Source organism: Schistocerca americana, chromosome 3, assembly GCF_021461395.2.
Source record: "Schistocerca americana isolate TAMUIC-IGC-003095 chromosome 3, iqSchAmer2.1, whole genome shotgun sequence".
Taxonomy (NCBI): Eukaryota; Metazoa; Arthropoda; class Insecta; order Orthoptera; family Acrididae; genus Schistocerca; species Schistocerca americana.
The window spans coordinates 685,508,398-685,530,981 of NC_060121.1; the positions used below are offsets into that span (position 1 = coordinate 685,508,398).

The 22,584-nt window shown below is 42.1% G+C and overlaps 1 protein-coding gene across 2 annotated transcripts in view; it reads left to right on the plus strand.

The window, feature by feature from the left end:
* The window catches only part of LOC124605639 (luciferin sulfotransferase-like), a 749,478-nt gene that overhangs the window by 463,077 nt on the left and 263,817 nt on the right, over positions 1-22,584 (plus strand). For both annotated transcript variants that reach the window (XM_047137460.1, XM_047137459.1), the window contains exon 2: positions 18,107-18,314. In XM_047137460.1, coding sequence (XP_046993416.1) covers positions 18,110-18,314 — 205 coding nt within the window. In that variant the 5' untranslated portion in view covers positions 18,107-18,109. The remainder of the gene's footprint in view (positions 1-18,106; positions 18,315-22,584) is intronic.

Genomic DNA, 22,584 nt, shown 5'->3' on the forward strand with positions numbered 1-22,584 from the left:
CATCCAACGAATCGTGGGCTTTTACCTCCGTGCCCCGCCAACGACGGTAACCCCGGATTTCCTGTTGTTGCCCCAGACATTTCACTACCCTCTTGCTAAGCACCATACCCTCATCTGGTTTCGAGGACAGGCTTTAGAATATCTCTTTCGGAGTGGTCCGCATACAGTCCTTGACTTCTGGTACAAAGTTGTGACCGCGCATAGCACCCTCACCCGAAAACCATATTACCAACAAACTTTTGCCGGTTATCTCCGCAGCGTCTTCCTTGACCCCCCTCAAAGTTGGGGTGTACCATGCCTACCTGTCACATGATGCAACACCCTTATCCACGTTCTCATGCATCGACCAAAAAAAAAAAACACAATCTTTTTTTTTTATAAGAAAAAGGAAGAAGACAGATTATGTTATATTTTGTTGTATTTAATGTTTTTCTTTTTTAATATTTTTTTTGTTTAACTCACAGTCATTTGTATATTTTTAAATGGTACCTTGAAGAACTCTTGCATAGTGAATATATATGTACTTTTAGTTTGTTCAATACAAATTTTTAAACAAAAACAAAAACAAAACAAAAAAAAACAAAAAAAAGGAAAACAGGATATGTTCTAATTTTTTGTATTTCATGTTATTCTAATAATTTGTTTACCTAACACTCATTTGTATATGTTTAACTGGTACCTTGAAGAACTTTGGCTTTGTGTATAAAAAAAAAAAAAAAAAAAAAAAAAAAAAAAGTGGTCAGCGTGACGGAATGTCAATCCTAAGGTCCCGTGTTCGATTCCCGGCTGGGTCGGAGATTTTCTCCGCTGAGGGACTGCGTGTTGTGTTGTCTTAATCATCATCATTTCATCCCCATCGACGCGCAGGTCGCCTAAGTGGCGTCAACTCGAAAGACCTGCACCAGGCGAACGGTCTACCCCACGGGAGGCCCTAGCCACACGACATTCATTCATTATGTTAAATGTTGCCGACTTACGTGGTGGGCCTTAATAAAAATGCTATTTCAATCAATTTTGATTTACGATTAAATGCTTTTGTGAAGTTCTCCTTTTTAACAATATTAATCATAAATTATTTGTTACGTTAATGAATGTTAGACTCGTTGAATCTTAAAGCATGAGCATATAAGTTGAACAATGGAATGAACTTTTCGTATTAATTTCCTCGGCTAGTCAGTTCACTTTAAAGCAAAAAACCCTTCAGTTATTAATTACAATTACGGCCCACACACGCGCGAGAGTATTTTTTCTTACCTCCGTTAACCATTGTATTGTAGTCGGAGTCCTGGCTCTGGCTCTCGGCTATGGTACTGAAAATAAGAATCTTAAAGCTACATATTTCTGCAGCTTCGTGCGGCTGTAGAGAAAAATGAATATTATGTTAAGAGCGGGCGAGTTTTTCGCTGCCGCTAATTTTTCGCCACGTACTGGCGTCGTTGGCTGCATCGGCCGCTGCGATTGTTGAACTGTAAATTTCTCAAATGCAGGTTAATTCAAGGAAGGCGGACATGAAATCTGGATCACCTCTTACAAATTAAAAGCGCACAATAAGATTAAATCAATATATTATTTGCTTAATTAGCACAAATATGCTTACATTTGCCAACACTCGCAAGATGTCCGCCTACACGCAACCAAGACAAGAGAAGAAGTGAAGACGACTAAAAAATTAACAAAAGAGCGTAACTTGTCTCTTTAGATCATTTTGTTATATTTCTTTGCCCTAGAAACTTACACAGAGAAATTATTATAATACAGATAAATGAGAAAATGTATATTATCCAATTTTTAAATGTCTCTTCTTTATAAATACTATCTTTTAAGTCTTTTATTATTATTATTTCGCTGGGGACGCCATAGTGCAAAAACTTAACAGGCCATGGAAGACGCTCTACTGAACAATTTAAGGTAGGGGACTTGAGGTCGGGGAAGCCAGCATAGGGAGATAATAGGAATAAAATCACATTACTACTGTGTACATTTTTATTTACGTTAGTTAACTGCAAATAATATCATTGACACAACGGACGTACCATTTGTACTGTATCTTACAAAACTGCTGAAACTGGCCGCCATGAACCTCAATGCAAGCATGACATCGCCGAACGAGATTCTGACGCACAGTGACAAATATCCCTGATGTGTTTCGAATCACATCACAGCAGTAATTCTGTCAACAAATTCCATCTCCGTATCCACTGGGATCATACACAAGTGAATTTAGATATCACCTCAGGAAACAGACAAGGGTATTCAGGTCAGGTGACCTTTCGGGCCATGGACGTAAACTCCCCTTCCAGTCCAGCGACCAGGAAATAGTATACCGGTACTGCTCCGCCATATTGTACTGTACATCTCTGATTAGCACTGAGTAATGAATGGGTCTGTCGTTGATTCATAGTACGTTCTGTCACGAGGCAATGTAAATACGATACAACAGCGCCACCTTATGGACAAGTAAAGTAAAAAAAAACCTGCATCATCAATGCCTGATAACAGGCTCGTCCTCCTTGTTCCCTAGCAGGAAATAAAGAATGCACGTGTAAATCAGCAGCACAGTACGTGTAAACTTGTACGCATGTTAGTTGTAAATGGAAAACAGTTATGCTTGACAAAGCGGTAGAGAAGTTTACTCCCATATTTCCTTACGTTGGCTTCTCCGACCCCAGGTTCTCCATCTCATACTGTTTAGTGGAGCATTCTCTATGTACTGTTACATTTTTGCACGCTCTTACGGAAACATCCCGAGTACACGGTATGTAGGGTGAGTCACGTATGACGTAATACCCCTTTCATTTCTCGGACGGTTACACAAATCGAAACGCGGTTTTCGGCAAATATTAGAGCGTCGAGGGACACGTATTTTTTTTCGTTTCGTTATTTTTTTTAGCTCTGGTATCAGCGGAGATATAGAAGCAAGTATGTTCTTTTAAAATGGAACCATATACTTTTTATAAATGCATTCGGCAGCTCTTGACAAGACAATTACAGTGATGTAGCATTTGTTGACTTTGAAACCTGTCGTAAAAAGTTCGACAAATGTCCTAGCATGTGAGGGCACGGTGGCCGGAATCGGCATTGGCGGTGCAAACACCGCCAAGCAGGGCTCTCGTGCTACGCTGTGTCGAATGTCAACACATTGGTCTGTTTACTTGTCTGCACTGCAGACCGTTCATTTCTACTTCAACATTACTTTTGTGCAGACATGGGCACCAATAAGAAGAAGTTGAATATGGTACTTTTATACGGTGAATTTAAAAGAAATGCCGGATCATCAATGACCGACGCGCTAGGCAATTTCACGAATTATTAAGACGCTAGTGCGCACAGGCTGCTTGAACGTCAAAAACAAGGCTGCAGCTGACAGAGAGCACGAAGAAGCTGTTCTGGCTACGACGCTAATGGCTCTGAGCACTATGGGACTCAACTGCTGAGGTCATTAGTCCCCTAGAACTTAGAACTAGTTAAACCTAACTAACCTAAGGACATCACAAACATCCATGCCCGAGGCAGGATTCGAACCTGCGACCGTAGCGGTCTTGCGGTTCCAGACTGCAGCGGCTTTAACCGCACGGCCACTTCGGCCGGCTACGACGCTAATGAATCCGCACCTAGTAGGAGACATATTGCCAAGGAATGCGGAATCAGCTAGACGAGTGTCACTGGCAACCTGCATCGACAAAATTTCCATTCCTATCATGACACAACATCAGGCACTCAACGACCGTGATTTAGAACGTCGTACAAAATTTTGTCGGTTTGCTCTTCAGCATCTGAGAGACACCCCTATGTTATCCAACGTATGCTCTTTACCGATGAAGCAACGTTTACTAACCAAACTAATGTAAATTTACATAGCGTGCGCTACTGGGCAGCCGAAAATCCACGGTCGCTTCGTCAGGTACAACAACAACGGCCGTGGAGCTTAAACATACGGTTCCGCGTCATAAGAAATTACATTGAGGGATCTTAGTTAATCCCAGGAATTCTAAATGTACATTCATAGGCACACTTTCCTACGAACATTCTGCCGGTTCTTCTAGTAGAGATACCACTGGATATTTGACAGTGTAGGTCGGCATAACACAACGGTTTCCCAGCTCACTCGTCTTGTGTTGAAAAGCAACTACTGAATGCGATTTTCCTAGACGTTGGATAAGACGAGGTTCTGTCGTCAGACGGCCTGCGAGGTCCTTCGATTTGACTCCTATCGATTTATTTCTTTGGGGAGCACTCAAAGACGCTGCCGATGACGAGACCCCAACTACGCAAGACGATGTGTGTCGTCGAATCGGCAGTGCATCCACTACTACATCATTCACTGTACTCACATCCGTTCATTGCTCTTGCGAACGACGATTGCAAATGTGCCTTTCAGACCATGGTCAACCGTTTGAAGACCTGCTTAAATAAACGATATAGTTTTTTTCAAAATTTATATACGTGATTTGTGAGGTTACTATATCACTGTTAGTAAATTGTTTAGTTTATTTGCATGTGTACTATATTGTATTGCAATGTCAAACACGTCGACAGCGTGTATTGCACGTAGCTGGTAACATTGTCATTACGCGCCTACGTTCAGCATGAAATGACCTTTCGCTAAGAAGAATATTTATTTTGCGCTGTACAAGTGGTCACCAAAGTATTTTTAATAAAATGTTTAGTTCAACGAATGTATCTCACAGGACGCAATTTAGAGCACTGTCGGTGGACATAGTTGCCCGACAGCATGCATTTTACCTCTTAGAAGCACACAGTTCAAATCAAAATAATGGTTCAAATGGCACTGAGCACTATGGGACTTAACATCTGAGGTCATCAGCTCCCTAGACTGAGAGCTACTTAGACCTAACTAACCTAAGGACATCACACACATCCATGCCCGAGGCAGCATTCGAACCTGCGACCGCAGCAGTCGCGCGGTTCTAGAGTGAAGCGCCTAGAACCGCTCGGCACACCGGCCGGCGCACACAGTTCTTTTAGATATTTAATACAGTAGTTGCTGACTGCAGATTGTAAGACCTCTCTATTTGTGAAGAGTGAACACTTGATATCTCTCTTTCAGTTCCAGTAAATCGGGGAGGACACACACGTGAAATAGTTTTCCTAAGCTCTTTATTATACGTTAGATTCTAGCCAATGCCGTATTTCCAAATACAACATTCGTAGGAGAACCCCGCATCTAGGTCGTATGTTGGTTAAGAGGAAATAAAGTTTCATTCTCGTATCGCTGGCCTGCCTTCCGGTACACCACAACTACCCAGCCTGGTGCGAGATGCCTGCTTGGCAGTGTTTGCACCGCAAATGCCGTTTCCGGCCACCGTGCTCTCACATTCTAGGACATTTCTCGGACTTTTTTACGACAGGTTTCAACGTCAAAATTAACAAACGCTACATCACTGTAACTGTCTTCTCAAGACTTATCGAATGCAATTATAAAAAGTACAACGTTACATTTAAAAAAAACGTACTTCCCTGAATATTTCGGCCGATGCCAGAGCTATAATCATTAACCAAACAAAAATATACATCGGACTTACAACAAGGATCAGTAATCACGAAGGAATCGGGGGTCGCAAATTTCATCTGCGACTACTAAATGGTGTTGCAGTTATTTAGTCACATGCTAGAAATGGACTCCCACTACAAGAGATGCTCGAAGTTTTGTCCGAATGCACAGAAACACGCCTGACACTGACGCTGCATTGAACGGTGCAGCCTCTCAAAAATACCTGGTGTATCTCAAAGGCGTCTTGCTGCTTCAGCAACCCTGCCCACTAGGTACTCCGGCGATGTGACAGGTGTTTCATACACAAGGCCCTTCAGATACTCCCCATAAGAAAAAATTGATTGGCAACACATCGAGTGATCGTGGTGGCTATACGATTGGCCCACCGCAACTAATTCAGCGACTGAGAAAGGTTGCCTGCAGATGTGCCCTGATTTGTCCGCTGAAATGCGCAGGGGCTCCGTCGTGCTGAATCGAATGAAGCGACGGATAGCCATGGAAACATCGTTCAGTATGTCCAGCAGAACTTCTCACAGGAATACGAGATACGTGCGACCATCTAGTCTGTCCTGGAGAATTTACCATATGCTTCAAATTTTAAACGGGATGTGTTAGTAGCAAAAATCAATGAGTTATTGACCGGTTTAATGCGAGTTTTACACGATACTCTAATGAACATTTGGACAGACACTTTTGTAATATATAAACGGGAAACGTTGTTACCAAAAAACTCGGAAAGCTTATCAGCTAATGATTAGAATATTGCCACGGAATCTGAATCGATCACAACTTCGTAATCGTACTGATTCACAGAACTACGCGAAATACTGCCATTGTAACTACTATCCCCACAGATCCAGCAGTTGAAGATATCTCTTGTACCCGTTTATTAATGATCCCAATCTAGTTAGGCGACTTCCATCCCCAATCAAGGTTTCGTTCAGGATAACAATAAACAAGGCTCAGGTCAGAGAGGACAGAGGGGGGTAATGGTCAGAGAGAGTAAGAGCGCAGGGGAGGGGGCGGGAGGGGGGTGGAGGAGGAGAAGATGGACAACGATGCAGGGGTGGAGGAGGTGGGCAGAGAGAGGGGGAAAGTGTTTTGGATGTACATCAAATTGGCATACAAATGCCGGCCGCGGTGGTCTCGCGGTTAAGGCGACTGCTACGGTCGAAGGTTCGAATCCTGCCTCGGGCATGGATGTGTGTGATGACCTTAGGTTAGTTAGGTTTAAGTAGTCCTAAGTTCTAGGGGACTGATGACCACAGAAGTTAAGTCCCATAGTGCTCAGAGCCATTTGAACCATTTTGGCATACAAATTTAACATTACGAAGCATTGCCGGATTGGCTAGTTTTCTTTATAATTTTCTATGTTCTATGTTCACTATGTCTGGATTATATTCGTTTGCAAGAGCGACATACCTTAATATGCCTATCATATGCAGCGCTTACGCCCACCAGCCAGATCAGAAGTGGAGCATTTACCACCTTCCTCGTAAACCAAGAAGAAGAAAGTGAATAAACATATACAGCGTGTTCGGAAATTCCCGTTACAAACTTCTAGGGCTTTTAGAGGGGAGTGATTAGATAACATCTGGAACTGGAACCCATGTCCGGAAACACCGTGTCAGTGCTACAACGATTTGAAAACATGTAGGTAACACGACCACTTTTACAAGTAATTGATTAGGTGGGACCTAGTACATCACTTGTTTTACAGTTCCACACAGTAATAGCCAAAGAAAGGGCCTGTGGACCCATTGAAGTGTTTCGACGAGTACAGTGCGACCTCTTCCCATTTGGGCGTGCGATGTCTCCTTGGAGCACCACAGTCACACCTGCTGACGGTGAAGGTATCCTTCCTCGAAGCCGTTTCATACTTGTTGCGAAAAGGATATGCGATGGTGTCGGACGTTGAGAACGGTCTTGATAAAAACGACGAGCAGCTATACCATTACCGTGAGCTTTGCCATTCAGAAGGATCATGTCGGTGTATTCTGTAAACGTGATACAACCATGTTGCTGTAACATTCACAGACTCTTGCATGAGTTGGGACCTGGTCAGGGAGATAGAAAAGACGTCAAATGACATCATCCGATCCGACGTAACAACGCCCCACCATGACTACCTTGTTGCATACCTTCCTAGTAGACATGTTTTCAAACGGCTGCAGCATGGAAACAGTGACTTTCCGAACATGGGTTCCTATTCAAAATATTTTGTGCTCACTCACCTCTACAATCATAGTAATTTTTAACGGGCATTTCCGAACACGCTGTGTAGGTGATATCCTGTCTGCAGGCAGGAATGCGTTTGTTAAGTGGGAAGGGTTCAAAGATCATTTCCAAAGGCTGCATGGAGTACGATCAATTTTTGTACAAAAACAGCACAGATGCCTCATGTTTGTTTGTATGTCTATCGCACTAAAATACTGGGCAACTACTTCATCAGAATCAATATCCGAAGAAGTAATAGAACACATAATAAATATCATACGAAAACACAGGAGCCCAGGAGTAAATGGTATCACTTACAATTCTACAAAATTTTCTGCCCAGTCATCAAGAAAAAGTTCACGTAGATAACGAGGAAGACCCAGCGCAGCGGACGCCTTTACTATCTTAGAATGGAAACGTGAGTCTTTTGAGAAAATCAGTTAAGTTGAAAAAAAAGAAGTACTGGGAGGTGGGTACGCTTCAAGACAACGTCATGATGCCTTCATTTTCTAGTAATTCAGTCACATACTGCGTTGTCAACGTGTATTACCTCGTAACTTACGGTAATACTTATAACTAGTCATTCCCTTTCCTGCTTGTTCGGAAGTGGAGCTACGGAAATAAGTCTATCTATATGCTTCCGTGCTAGCCATATTTTCTGTCCTGTCTACGCGAAATGTATGTTGGCGGCAATAAAACCGTTCAATAGTCAGTTGCAGGATTTTCAAGTGCGTTTCTTCGCGGTGTTTAACGCGTAAATTGCAGCAGCTTACGGGTATGGGAGCACATTGATATTTGTTGGAGAAGACTTAATGTTACGCATCTGCAATGTCTACTAGAGTAATTCTCTATCTGTGTACAGTTTTACTTACATACCATTAAACCAGATGGACATTGGTAACACAGACTACATGATTATTATGCGTAGGTGCTAAATTATACGCGGCCGGGGTGGCCGAGCGGTTCTAGGCGCTACCGCCTGGAACCGCGCGACCGCTACGGTTGCAGGTTCGAATCCTGCCTCGGGCATGGATGTGTGTGATGTCCTTAGGTTAGTTAGGTTTAAGTAGTTCTAAGTTCTATGGGACTGATGACTTCAGAAGTTGAGTCTCATAGTGCTCAGAGCCATTTGAACCATTTTTTTGCTAAATTATAGCTGGGGAAACATTTTCCCCCTGAATCTGGAACCACGCTAAAGTGTTATACCACACATCGAAATTCCATATCGAGACGGAAAATACCAAACTTGCCTTTTACCGGCAACAGATTCGAGAAGTCGCATCTCACCTCTGTGATCCACAGCAAAACATGGTCGGAGGTCTGAGCATGAAGGACGTGGTTGATCGACTTGCTATTGAGCGTATATCTCGGTAGTAGCAGCATCAGGGATGGTGCAGTTCGTCATTTCCTTAGATCCGTTAAACCGTATAGTCAACACCTACACACCGGGACCCCACGGCAGTTCACGGTCAACGCCTATTTCCACAATACTTAAAGAACCCCAAGGCATCTTAGAAATATCGGGTGGTGCTAACTGCATTCGCCTAAGTGCATAGCTGTACGGCAGGTCGGGGCCGATGAGATTCTTTGGACTCCAACATGTCCTCAGAGACAGGGTGGCATGTTGTTTTGATCATGACGTTAATTCCAGTTATGACTCCTAAATTGTAGAGCTCAACTAGTCTTACAGGCATACTCCTCAAGCTGTCGTGTAGTGCTTGGTGAATGGTTTCTTGTATAGCTACTACCCGTTCCCTTTACTATTCCGCTCGCAATTACTGAGGGAAAAATGATTGCCTATAGACATCCGTACTAGCCAATTTTCTCTTCTATTGTCTTCAAGAAATACACTTTCGTGGCAATACAGTCGTACTGCAGACAGCCGGAAATGCCTGCTCTCTTAATTTGAACAATGATGCTTCACGAGAAGAATGTATTTTTTTTCGTCCAGGGAACCCCAGTTCAATTCATGAACATTTCCGTAATATTCGCATGTTGATGGAAGCTAAAAGCTATATATCACATTCCTTACTACTCTAATGATAAAAAACAGTAAGCTATTGACATTAAAACGCCGTAGAATACCTGCAAATACCTAGCAGGACGTATCTAATCTAGAATTATTTATCGCCTGCATGACACGTTGCGGGATATAATTCCGGTTTTTTAGGCTGGAGGAGTGGGGGACGGAAGTTTTCAAAAGATGTAAACATATGTCACATAACATGCAGCGTCGAGTCAGTTTATTTGCAAGGGAAATTATTGTTTTCATTTCTTACTTTTTGTCCAGTTTATTTCACAGATCATTTGGATTACTTTGTATGAAAAAACGCCATTTGTGACAATATATAAGGATGATGGCTCGTTAATAGCAACGTATCATTCCTAAAGCACATGCTTTCGCCTTATGCTCTGTGGTAGGTCTTATCTACAGCCCAGTGTGGTGTTAGGCCCTGTCTCTCTCTCCCTCTGCCTACCTTCCTTTTTTTTAAAAAAAAAGAAAAAGAAAGAAAAAAAAGAGCCAGCGCAGCACTGTGGAATTTTTGATTAGGTAATGTATGCAAAATGCAAATCGCACTACTAATAACTAGACAGGAATTAAGTTCACACATGCGCCTTCCACATTTGAATAGTATGCGGGAAAAATGAACAACACGCTTATTTTAAAATGATTATACTTAAGCAACTTGAAAGGGTATGTTTCTTAAACAGTAACACGTAATTGCTTATCGTATTTTCGTCTTTTTTTCATTTTTGAAAAGGAAACGATGTTGCCTTGTCGTCAGCAGTTATATTTCTGTTGTTACATCGCAATTTTGGCAATAGCTCGACGCGGCGGAGAGTCCTTGGTATAGATTTTACGAGAATGTGCTTAGAGAGGATAGTTACATTACCTATAAGTGTACGTCTTGTTATTAGCCTTAATAAAATGTGGCGATGTGTTGAATAGACTCGAGCACATCACTATAAAATAAATTACCTACAGCGTATTGCAGTAGACGGAAGAGATATATCCACCTCCCGCTTGAATCCAGTATCGGAGTCCCTTTCGCTCGAGTAGCGTGTGAGAAAAAACGCAGAATACACAAAATCTTCACATACCTCGCTGTTCTGCGTGTGTTATTCTTAAGTGATTCAAGGTCTTGTAAAAATATCGGATACGGTTATAGCCTGCACCTCCAATATCGCTTAACTACACATTTGTTGTGAAGTTCGGCACTGCCTGCAGTATTTTTGTAACTTGTAACTGGCCAAAGATTACCTCTTTTCGAGTACAAAGCATATACATACGTAGCATTACTCACGGACTGCTGTAAGAACAACACATTCAAGTCTTTTAGTATAGAAATCCACCTTCTAGAGTTGTCAAGGCGACTCGCAGTATTCAAAACCGTTGTGAGTACATGACACTTTGCTACCGATGTCGCTTTACTGCATAAGGGTTTCATATAGTCATTATATTAACGCAGAATATGTGATGGAAAATAAACGACGTAATTCTCACGAAATATTCTGGAGAGAAAATGCATTCAATGTGGACTGTAACTCCACTGTGTAGTCAACGTTGAGTATCCGATGGAGCAATCATAAGAGCGGTTAGGGGCGCCATAAAATGCCTAGGTGGAAACGCCTGGGGCAACTCGATGAAGTTCGTATGAAACATATTCTGGGTTCAGGTTCACTTGCAGGAATCTACGACAGAACTGGCATACAAAACACGTATTGGACTCATCGCTGTTTCGAGTATTTACCCGGCAGCCGGGTTCCTATGTGCATTAATACGAGGGCTGTTCGGGAATATGGTCGGAAAGGCCGCGAAATAAAATCGCAAATGTTTTATTTGCAACAGTTTGCTACACTTTGCAGCTACTTCTCAGTATAGTCGCCGCTCCGACTTAAACATTTGTCGTAGCGTCTATCAACTTTCCAAAAGCCTCGTCATAGAAGGCAGCCGCCGGCTTTTTCCGTCAGATGTTTACGCTTGTCTACAGCTCGTTGTGTGTACCAAAATGTAGCTTTCATAGCTAGCTATTCACGTGAGCAGAGATGAATCTCCGGAGGCATTTACTGGTTCTATTGTGGGTGATCAAACACTTACCATTGAAAATGCTACTGGGGCGTCTTCATTGCCCTTACAGAGTGCGGCCGAGAGATTTCATGCAGAAGGAAACGCATGACATTTGTATTACACGTGCGCTGCAAGATATCAGGAGAAATCTCTCACCAGGCCCTCATACTTGGCGGGAGACACTATTTTCTAGTCATTTTTAAGTGCTCACTGGGCGCTCAGAACTGAAAAGAGTGACATGACGCCGGGAAATAAATAATATTTATGTCTCTTCGCTTCAGAAGAAACATCATTCCATCAAATCGACAGATCGCTTCCATCACTGAAACATGTGTCACCTATATCATAGTAATATTTACTGCTATTTTCTAAGCAGGATACCTCTGTTGCTGATTTTCCATCTCACTACAGATTATAGGCCTCGACGGACGGGGAGGAGGGGAGCGATTGACAATAATTATTGCAACAATAAACTTGACATTGATTTACTACTGTTATTTATAAGACATACCTCCCACATACAGTCATGTTCCTGTCACTCTGGAGTACAGAGCACGAATGAATAACAAAACTCACACAATTGAGATAATAAATATTGGGGAGGTGATATAATGGGGAACATCATTCCTACTAACCAACGGGAAGAGGATAAGGGGTCCAGTGACCTCGATGCATGAGAACAATGGCCACTTGTCCCAATACCAGCTCTACGATTCGATCACCTGGCCATATGTCAGGGGGGGAGGGGCGGGAGGGGAGGGAAGGCTGATGCAGCTTATCTTATCGGTGAAATCGCTGTATTACAACAAGGGCCCCCATTGAGGTTGAACCTGTCTTGTAGTTCTATGGCCTCACTGGTGCCCAGAATAGGGGAGAGGAGGGTGAGTGGGCAAATAATATCGTGAGATAAGGAGACAAGTAGGCCCACTGAGTTCGCGCCAGCCCCGTTGTTCTGTGATTTCGCCACGTGTCGGGAGGAGGCGGATACAGGTGGAGGGGGCAGGGACATGAGAACAATAGGTTCACTGACGTTGAATCTGTCTTGCCCTACTACTGCCTCGTAGTAACCGTATTATGGCAACTAGCTCACAGTGTTCGTAGCCTATTGTGGATTCAGTGCCTCAACTGTAAACGACAGCAGCTGCTAATGTCTGAATGTCTGAAGACAGGAATACATGAAAATGCGACTCTGTTACAGCTGTGTACCGTAACGAAGCGATCCATTTATACTCATAACGCATAAGAAGCTTAAAAAGTGTATTTTACTTGAGAAAATTAAGTCTCCGATTGTGAATCTCTATCGAAGATTGTCGACGAGATCGTGAATCATGTAGTATAGAACGAAAAGAATGAGAGATTTGCGTCTGTGGTTGACTGTCTTTGCTGCTGTCGGACTGTTCTCGAGGGGCGTTTCTTGACTATTTCTTCTGACGATTCTGTATTGATAACGACGAAATTTGGCACAGATGTTGGTCTATGTATACTTGTGCAGGCGCCCTACATTGTAGAAGCTTTTAGAAGCCAGTTATTTGCTGCAAAAGGCATACTGTGACTTGGGAAAGCAGTCTAACATCATTGTTGGCAGAAACGCGAGTAAATTTCCAACTGGCGGCAAAGTGTTTCCGTTCGGGAAAGGCGTGGGTTGCGAAATATTGCAGAAGCCTGACAACCTTCGGTGAAAACGACATCTCTTGGATACCTGTCGCCCACCGCTCCCTCTCTGCCCCAGAATTTCACAGCAGTGAAGCACTGTATGGCACAATGAAAGCAGCACATGTTGCTAGGAGGTCCATCAGTATCTGCGTTGGACACTAAACGCTGTGAGCGTGACTTTGCCTGCATAGTTGTGGGTTGTTTCTTCTGTAAAAGACACTGGCTCTGGATGCTTCCATGGCATCTTCTGGACTTTAGAGTATCCTTCATGTAACCACCAGAGACTTTTTCCTTTACATGTGTGAATTTTCAGCATCTTATGATAAACTCCATTTGATCAGGGGAAATCTGTAATGATCAAATCTCTAATGATTATCCCTATCAATGGAGCAGCTAGTAAACGAAGTCTGCAGTCCTTTGAAGTGCTTATGAGTAATAAATGAATAAAGTGGAAGATCACTAAGGAGTGTATGACATGCAGTTAAGAAAGAAAATCTCTGCGTCTGTTGAAATTAAGAATCGTTTCAAAAGACACATGTGGTGTTTGTAGACCGAATCCCCATGCCCAGTAAAGGGCTCAGATTACAACTGCGGAACTCTTCTAGATACGTTTCTTGACGTTATAAGACAGTCTCATGTGCTTATCCGTCCGTTAAAGTAGCACACATATATCCACAACGCCTTGGTAACAATTAAAACGACCAATAATTATCGTCTGTGACGCACTTGGTAGTGACAATACCCTCTGCGAGCGCTTTTTGAATTTCACGAATATTCTACCCTTCTTCATTACGTTTTTAAGTTTCTGGAAGGAAATAAAACCATTTTTATTTGATTCAAGAGAAATGTATGAAAGTGAGTTATGGATATTTTCTTGATCTCCTATCTCTAGTCACGGAAGAGAGAATCAATAATTGACTTGTTCCTAGCTATTTTGCTTGATAACTGCTGTTATCTGCTTCATGTCACGTAGATGATATAACCTGCAACGATTTGCTGGGGAGAGAATCATACAGTCAAGAACGGCATGATAAAGGCAAGACCGGAACGCTTGAGTGATGCTGGTCACGCTTAGCTACCACCTTACGGCGTGCAGACAGGAATGCATATATGAAGGCAGCACGGTAACGTTGTGTGTCGCTTAGGTACGCTATTTAATTCGTTACTTTACTGGTGCCTCTAAATGTGAAAATCGCTTAGAATTGTCAAGACATTTTTCACATTTTCTTTTTCTACACAAGCCATGAATTCTCACAGAATTTGCTATTAATTGAACTACCACTTAACAACAAATTTCAGATGAGATTTCAAATGGCGGACGTTATGTCGCAGAACGTTTCTATGTCCCAAGGAAATGACATCTTGCAATTTCCAAAACATGTTTTCAGATCCCCTATAGGAAACACTAAAAGAAAGAAAACACGAAGCATCTAAAATATATCATCTTCTCAGGATAGCAGTTCTGTTGAATGCAATGGGGTTTGATAAACTAGGGACAAAGCAACGAAAAGCAATAATAGCCTGTAAAGCGTCACAAATGTTAGATGTGAACAGTGAGTACCAGCCTTGAGCTCGAACAAGGTTAACAGCCTTTCACAGACACTGGTAATATCAATGGCATCATCAAAAGACATGTCGACTCAATGAGTGGACAAATGGAGGTTGATTCCTCTCGATTGCTTCCACACTATACAGAGGTTTTTCGACGGTGCTGTGGGGGTAGTAATGCTGGAAGAAAAGCAGAATTCTCATACCTTCTTGGAAGGTGTTTTGAGGGCTTGGGACGATATCGGCTTTAACCAGTGGCCATTTGAAACTTGGAGTCGATAAGAGAGGTGTTTTCAAATATCACAAATGGTAGTGCACTGGCAACAAAAGACTTATCAGTCTTGCTTACATTTTCAACTTGTTATACAGAATTCATCACAGGATGTATTTGTTATGCAGTAGAGATATGTCGTATCAGTGATGTCCGTAACGTTATGGGTAAATGCAACGCACAACTCAGTTCTTACCTCGCTTAGTTTGTTTATCCCATAACTTGAGAGGGAAGTGTTTGTAACATATAGTGGAGGCGTAAACTCTGTTATGTGAAAGAAGTATGATTTCTCAAAACCTTTTTGGATCTTATTGGCGGTAATAGGAATATGATTATTTCAACCGCGTTGCAGAGAAAACGCTACTGCTTCATGACAGCGAATTTATTGACTTGAAGAATTTTTGGTTGTCAAAATAATTAAAATAATACTGCGTAACGCCATTGTGTATAAGATGTCCCAAAAATTAGGGCCTAAATAGTACAAAGGGTGGAGGATCCTCGCCGGCCGGAGTGGCCGTGCGGTTCTAGGCGCTACAGTCTGGAGCCGAGCGACCGCTACGGTCGCAGGTTCGCATCCTGCCTCGGGCATGGATGTGTGTGATGTCCTTAGGTTAGTTAGGTTTAATTAGTTCTAAATTCTAGGCGATTGATGACCTCAGAAGTTAAGTCGCATAGTGCTCAGAGCCATTTGAACCATTTGGAGGATCCTCAGTCGAGTATTTTTCTTCTGGAACCAATAGCCAGAAGGAATACTACAGGCGTTAGAAGGCTTTTGTCAGCAATGTGTCTGAGGCACGTGATTTCAAACGCTTGTGTTTCATAACAAATGTCAGTAATTTTTCCAAGCGCACGTAACCACAATTTACAATTCAGCACTGGTTGTGGCAGATGGTGCATTACTCTTCATAAGGACTAACAGATATACTCTTCATATATGGTGCACCGTGATGTAACGCTCGGACGGCCGAACAAATGTACAAGAAGCGCCACCCCCATTGGGAGAACTTTATCGTTCTGGACAGAAATTTACGAGAGACTGGATGGAATTAGTCAGAGAAAGCTGACCGAAAATCTCGACAAATAGTTAAACGCACAAAATAATTTGAGGAAAATCGTAATTCCGTTTATTCAGTGGCTCATATTTAATACATCTACATCTACACTCCACAAGCCACCCAACGGTGTGTGGCGGAGGGCACTTTAGGTGCCACTGTCATTATCTCCCTTTCCTGTTCCAGTCGCGTATGGTTCGCGGGAGGAACGACTGCCGGAAAGCCTCCGTGCGCGCTCGAATCTCTCTAATTTTACATTCGTGATCTCCTCGGGAGGTATAAGTAGGGGGAAGCAATATATTCGATGCCTCATCCAGGAAAGCACCCTCTCGAAACCTGGATAGCAAGCTACACCGCGATGCAGAGCGCCTCTTTTGCAGAGTCTGCCACTTGAGTTTGCTAAACATCTCCGTAACCCTATCACGCTTACCAAATAACCCTGTGACGAAACGCGCCGCTCTTCGTTGGATCTTCTCTATGTCCTCTGTCAACCCGACCTGGTACGGATCCCACACTGATGAGCAATACTCAAGTATAGGTCGAACGAGTGTTTCGTAAGCCACCTCCTTTGTTGATGGACTACATTTTCTAAGGATTCTCCCAATGATTCTCAACCTCGCACCCGCCTTACCAACAAGTAATTTTATATGATCATTCCACTTCAAATCGTTCCCTACGCATACTCCAGATATTTTACAGAAGTAACTGCTACCAGTTTTTGTTCCGCTATCATATAATCGTACAATAAAGGATCCTTCTTTCTATGTATTCGCAATACATTACATTTGTCTATGTTAAGGGACAGTTGCCACTCGCTGCAACAAGTGCCTACCAGCTGCAGATCTTCCTGCATTCCGCTGCAATTTTCTAATGCTGCAACTTCTCTGTATACTCCAGCATCATCCGCGAAAAGCTGCATGGAACTTCCGACCCTATCTACTAGGTCATTTATATATATTGTGAAAATCAATGACCCCATAACACTCCCCTGTGGCACGCCAGAGGTTACTTTAACGTCTGTAGACGTCTCTCCATTGAGAACAACATGCTGTGTTGTGTTTGCTAAAAACTCTTCATCCGCGAAAAGCTGCATGGAACTTCCGACCCTATCTACTAGGTCATTTATATATATTGTGAAAAGCAATGGTCCCATAACACTCTCCTGTGGCACGCCACCTGTTACTTTAACGTCTGTAGACGTCTCTCCATTGAGAACAACATGCTGTGTTTTGTTTGTTAAAAACTCTTCAATCCAGCCACACAGCTGTTCTGATATTCTGTAGACTCACTTTGTTTATCAGGCGACAGTACGGAACTGTATCGAACGCCTTCCGGAAGTCAAGGAAAATGGCATCTAGCTGGAAGCATGTATCTAATATTTTCTGGGTCTCATGAACAAATAAAGCGAGTTGGGTCCCACACGATCGCTGTTTCCGGAATCCATGTTGATTCCTACAGAGTAGATTCTGGGTTTCCAGAAACGACACGATACGCGAGCAAAAAACATGTCCTAAAATGCATCGCGATTCGCGTTCGTCAGTTTGATGGTCGGTACGATATGCTGCTGTTGCCGTAAAGTAAAATTTGCCTAAGTCAATAAATAAGTAAACATTTATTCCGTACCAAAGTCCCTTATATCCATGTACTGAATTTTGTATCCTGTAATATCTGAATAATCATGTCGCTAAAGTTATGGAACACCCTGTATAGATGAGTACTGGTAGGATAAAGTGCACGGAGAGGGAATTACTAAGCGAGACTAACGAGAGTACCTTGTGCTGCAGACGATGTTCGAGCCCAAGTTCGAGAAGCTGCAGGACGAGTTTGGTCTGCGGGTGGCAGCTGCCTGCCCTGGGATTTTCAAATCGCCGCTGTGGAGGGTCACGCCGTCGCGTTCCGTCGTCACGAGTCTCTACCCAGACATGTGGCAGCGCTTCACAAACTTCGAAGTCTACCCTGACGATGTGTGGGTGGTGACTTTCCCGAAATGTGGTAAGTTGGCAATCTGTATAACAATATTAGAGAACTTACAATCTATACGAAGCGAAGGGTACAAATAGGAGAATTTCTAACACTTACACAATCCTAATTTCCAGATGATTTGATGATACTATCCGAGGGAGTAATTCCGACCCACAGCCACGGAATGTGATAATTGAATGACACAGCACTTTTCCAGATCTTTCATTCACCGAAGACGCTCAACGACCTTCAAACTCTATAGTGAAAATTCGCGACTTAATACGATCAATGAAAAAATAATTTATTGTGGTGCTAGCATGGTTTTCTCTAGGCTCACAACGAATTTCTTATAGACTATCAGTTAATGATAAAACAGGATAAATTATATTAAACTTCGTGGTACTGCCATCAGTCACTGCTTCAATCTAAATTTTGTGGAGGAACCAAGTTCACGTAGGTACAGGTTTAATGTGAGGAAATGTCCAACTCGTTGGTATGCGTTCGACACTTGTCCTTACAAAGTATATAAATATGCAACGAAACAATATATCTAAATGTAAATATGAAGACACAAAATTGTAGAGCCTCATAGGGGACTCATCAACTCCTTTTGACCTACACGTACGGCATAATTCTAGTGCTCTCGAGCCGCTGATGACTCGTTCCATACCGTGCTCTCCCTACTGTATTTAATCTTCTGAAGTCACCACCAGGCTCGTGACTCAAGCCACCTGACTTCGTCTACGTTCTTAATGAGTATCGGCGCGCCTACTGTCTCGATCTCTCTGTGGCGGTTTTCGCGTATCATCAACATGGACAAATGCAATGAATATGGATGATATGATACCCAATGGTATGTATTCTGCGGTTTGAATTCACTCTGGTTCTTTTTTTTTTTTTTTTTTTTTTAGCAGTTGCATTGATTTGATTTTGTAAATTATACTGACTATATTATACACATGTATAAGGCATTATTCATACTACAACTTCTCGCGGATAATTATTTTGTTCAAATTGCACAAGAATTCCACCTGACGTAGTGTAATAATGTTGACTGTAAGTTGTGTTCATATCACTAAAATTACAGATCGTACATCAGAGCTTTAATAATTTTTGTCTTCGATGGATTTAATTATTCTTAGCAAATTGATCATGAAAAGGAACCACAGAATACCACCAGCACACAACACTGACGTATGCTACCAGAAATATCTTTCTCCGTGATTCGTACGTAGTTTAATTTTGGCCTCATACATCAGCAATAAATACCATAAGTACTGTTCTTAGAAAATGCAGTCTGATTCGATTAATTTTTTCTTTTATAAATAGAGTTCAGTACCACCGGTGCACATTTATTTCTTACACATCGGAATATTGTTTGCAGTTTCAAGTAATTTAAATTTGCCGCTGTGATAAAAGTTAAGATGGCCGCCAACAAAAGATCGAGGATTTCTTTTTTAATTAAGATTTTCCTTTGCTCAATAAATAATTAATCATTTAAACTGATGCCACCAATAAAAAAATTATTAAATTGTTTTGCAAATTAGTTTAACACAAACCCATGCTTTTTTCAACTAGAACTACAGACGAAGTTGCTATATAATCGCAACTAACAATGGCTGCGCTTCTTGCAGCTATGATAAAACAATTAATACAAAATTATAATTAAAAGATGAAGTGAATTTTCAATAATTAATCATAAATAGTTTTAACGCATTTGGCTCTCTGTTTGTTTTTACCAGCAAATGAACATAAAAGTACAATAGTTGTACATTAATTGTTTTCCATTCAACAGACCTCAAATCGATTCGCGTCTTGCGTCGGCAACGTGCGTCAGAAGAAGACGACAAAAGGGTACAAAACAAAAGAAAAGAATGACATAGATTAACAAAGAATATGAAACGAATATTGTCTCTGTTTTACATAATATCATCTTTTTAAGAAATAATTACATAACTGATGAATGTTATTGAGTTACGTAATTTTCCGCACGTTCATATTCCACTTGTAATAAAAAAATACATATCTCGTGGATGTTATATCTCCCCGTACGATTTCCATGTTTTTGGAGCCCTGTAGAAAGATATACGTGGTCGTCGATTTGATTTGGACAAAGAGCTCCACGCCTGGGTACGATCATGGTTCTGCAGGAAACCGCAACCACTTTTCCGTGAAGGCATTGACCGTCTTGTCTCACAGTGGGAGCAGTGTGTTAACAGCCCAGGCGATTACTTTTGAAATAAGAAACAGTTTACTTACATTTTTATATGTGCTTATACTTGACTGCCCCTTGTAGATCATTTTGTGGATAAGGCGAACCAAACGCTGCGTCTTGTTAGAAGAACACTCTATGTCACTGGAAGCAACATAAGTAAGGAGAGGAAGCTGAACAACGGATTGCCTCAAGGATCAGTTCTCTCACCCTTACTGTTCAACCTATATCTATCTGATCTACCTTACACTTCGTCCAGAAAATACTGCTATGCCGATGATCTGGCTCTAGCCGTCAAACACCAGGAAATGAAGACAACAGAAGAGATTTTAGCCAATGACCTGTCTGCATTAGACAATTACTTCAAAATCTGGAGACTCCAACCCAGTGTGAGTAAAACAGAAGTGTGTTGCTTCCATCTAAATAACCAGTTGGCGAACGTAAAACTGGAGGTAAGTTTCAGAGGCAGAATTCTTCATCACAACTGGAACCCAAAATATCTTGGTGTCACCCTGGATCGTACACTATGCTTCAAACAACACCTTCTTAACTTAGCTCAAAAGCTGAGGACTCGAAACAACATCCTCCATAAGCTATGCGGAACTACCTGGGGATCTTCAGCAACCACCCTGCGAACTTCAGCTCTGGGCTTGGTATACTCAAGTGCTGAGTATTGTGCACCTGTTTGGATGAATAGTCATCATACAAGGCTTGTTGATACCCAGTTGAATACGACAATGCGCATAATATCTGGCACAATCAGATCTACTCCAGTTTATTGGCTTCCACTGTTAACTGGTATAATGCCTCCTGATCTACGCAGATGTACTGCCCTTATGAGAGAATTCCACAAGATCTCCAGGAATTCTAACCTACCCGTGCATAGCGACCTGCCACTTTTAAATCGCAAGAGACTGAAATCACGTCATCCAACTCTGTGCGATGCTGCTGACATGGTGGCTAAGAATTTCAAACCTCTTGAAGAATGGAAAGGTCGGTGGGAAGCAGTGACAGATGTGCACCTGCATAACATCTTCTCAGGTGCTAAACTTCCAAGTGGATTCGACTTACCACGCAAGACGTGGTCTACTCTCAACAGAATCCCTACCAGCCATGGGCGATGCAGGGATGCTCTCTTTAAGTGGAACAAGCTGCCTGATCCAGCTTGTGACTGCGGGGCTCCATACCAGACTGTTCACCACATCGTCAGTGAATGCAGGATTCGAGCCTATCACGGCGCCAAAGAGGACTTCCTGCTAGCAACTACAGATGCAGTGCGCTGGATTGAAGGACTGGATATTCAGTTGTAAAGACAAACTTAAGTTTCTTGTGTGTCAATATGTACATATGTATATGTAATTTCATGATATGTCTGTATTGGCCATACGCTAAATAAATAATAAAAACACTTAGAAGATGCTACTAATTCACCAAAGAGACTTCAACACTACTCTTGCTCGTCCTCAGAGAGGACCGGAGAAGGATATCGAGAAAGTTCTAATGGCAGCTCGTTTTGTACTATAGCAAAACGGGGAAGAGAGTGTCACGCATATGATACCCAATTTGAGGTGGCAACCATTATAACAAAGGCGACCTTTCCACGGAGTTTCAATCAGCAACTTTCTCCTCCGAATGCGAAAATATTCTGTTGGCGCTCGCGTACATAGGTGTAGATGATCATCGTAATAAAATAAGAGAAATTAGAGCCATCCTGAAAATATATATCTTCGTTTTTCCACTAGCAGTCGGAGAGTGGAACAGGAGACTACAGTGTGGAAGTCGTTGGATGAGCCCTCTGACAGGCACATTTCAGCGTAGACACGAGTTTATAGGTGTACATATTTTGAAAAGCTTGTCACGCTCCACACCCTGTCCTAACAGAGAGAAAAAAATCTTGCTCTCATTTCTCAGTCCAAATAAAAGGTCACCATTCTATGGGAATAGAATATAATTCAATAAACTGAAGAAAATCCTTTCTTCTAGCAATGTCGGATATGATTTGTGTTTGATGTTATTCACATTAGCGGTGTTGAGGATAGTCGACAATTTGAAGACAATCGTTTTGGGTGTTAGGCCACGTCACTACAA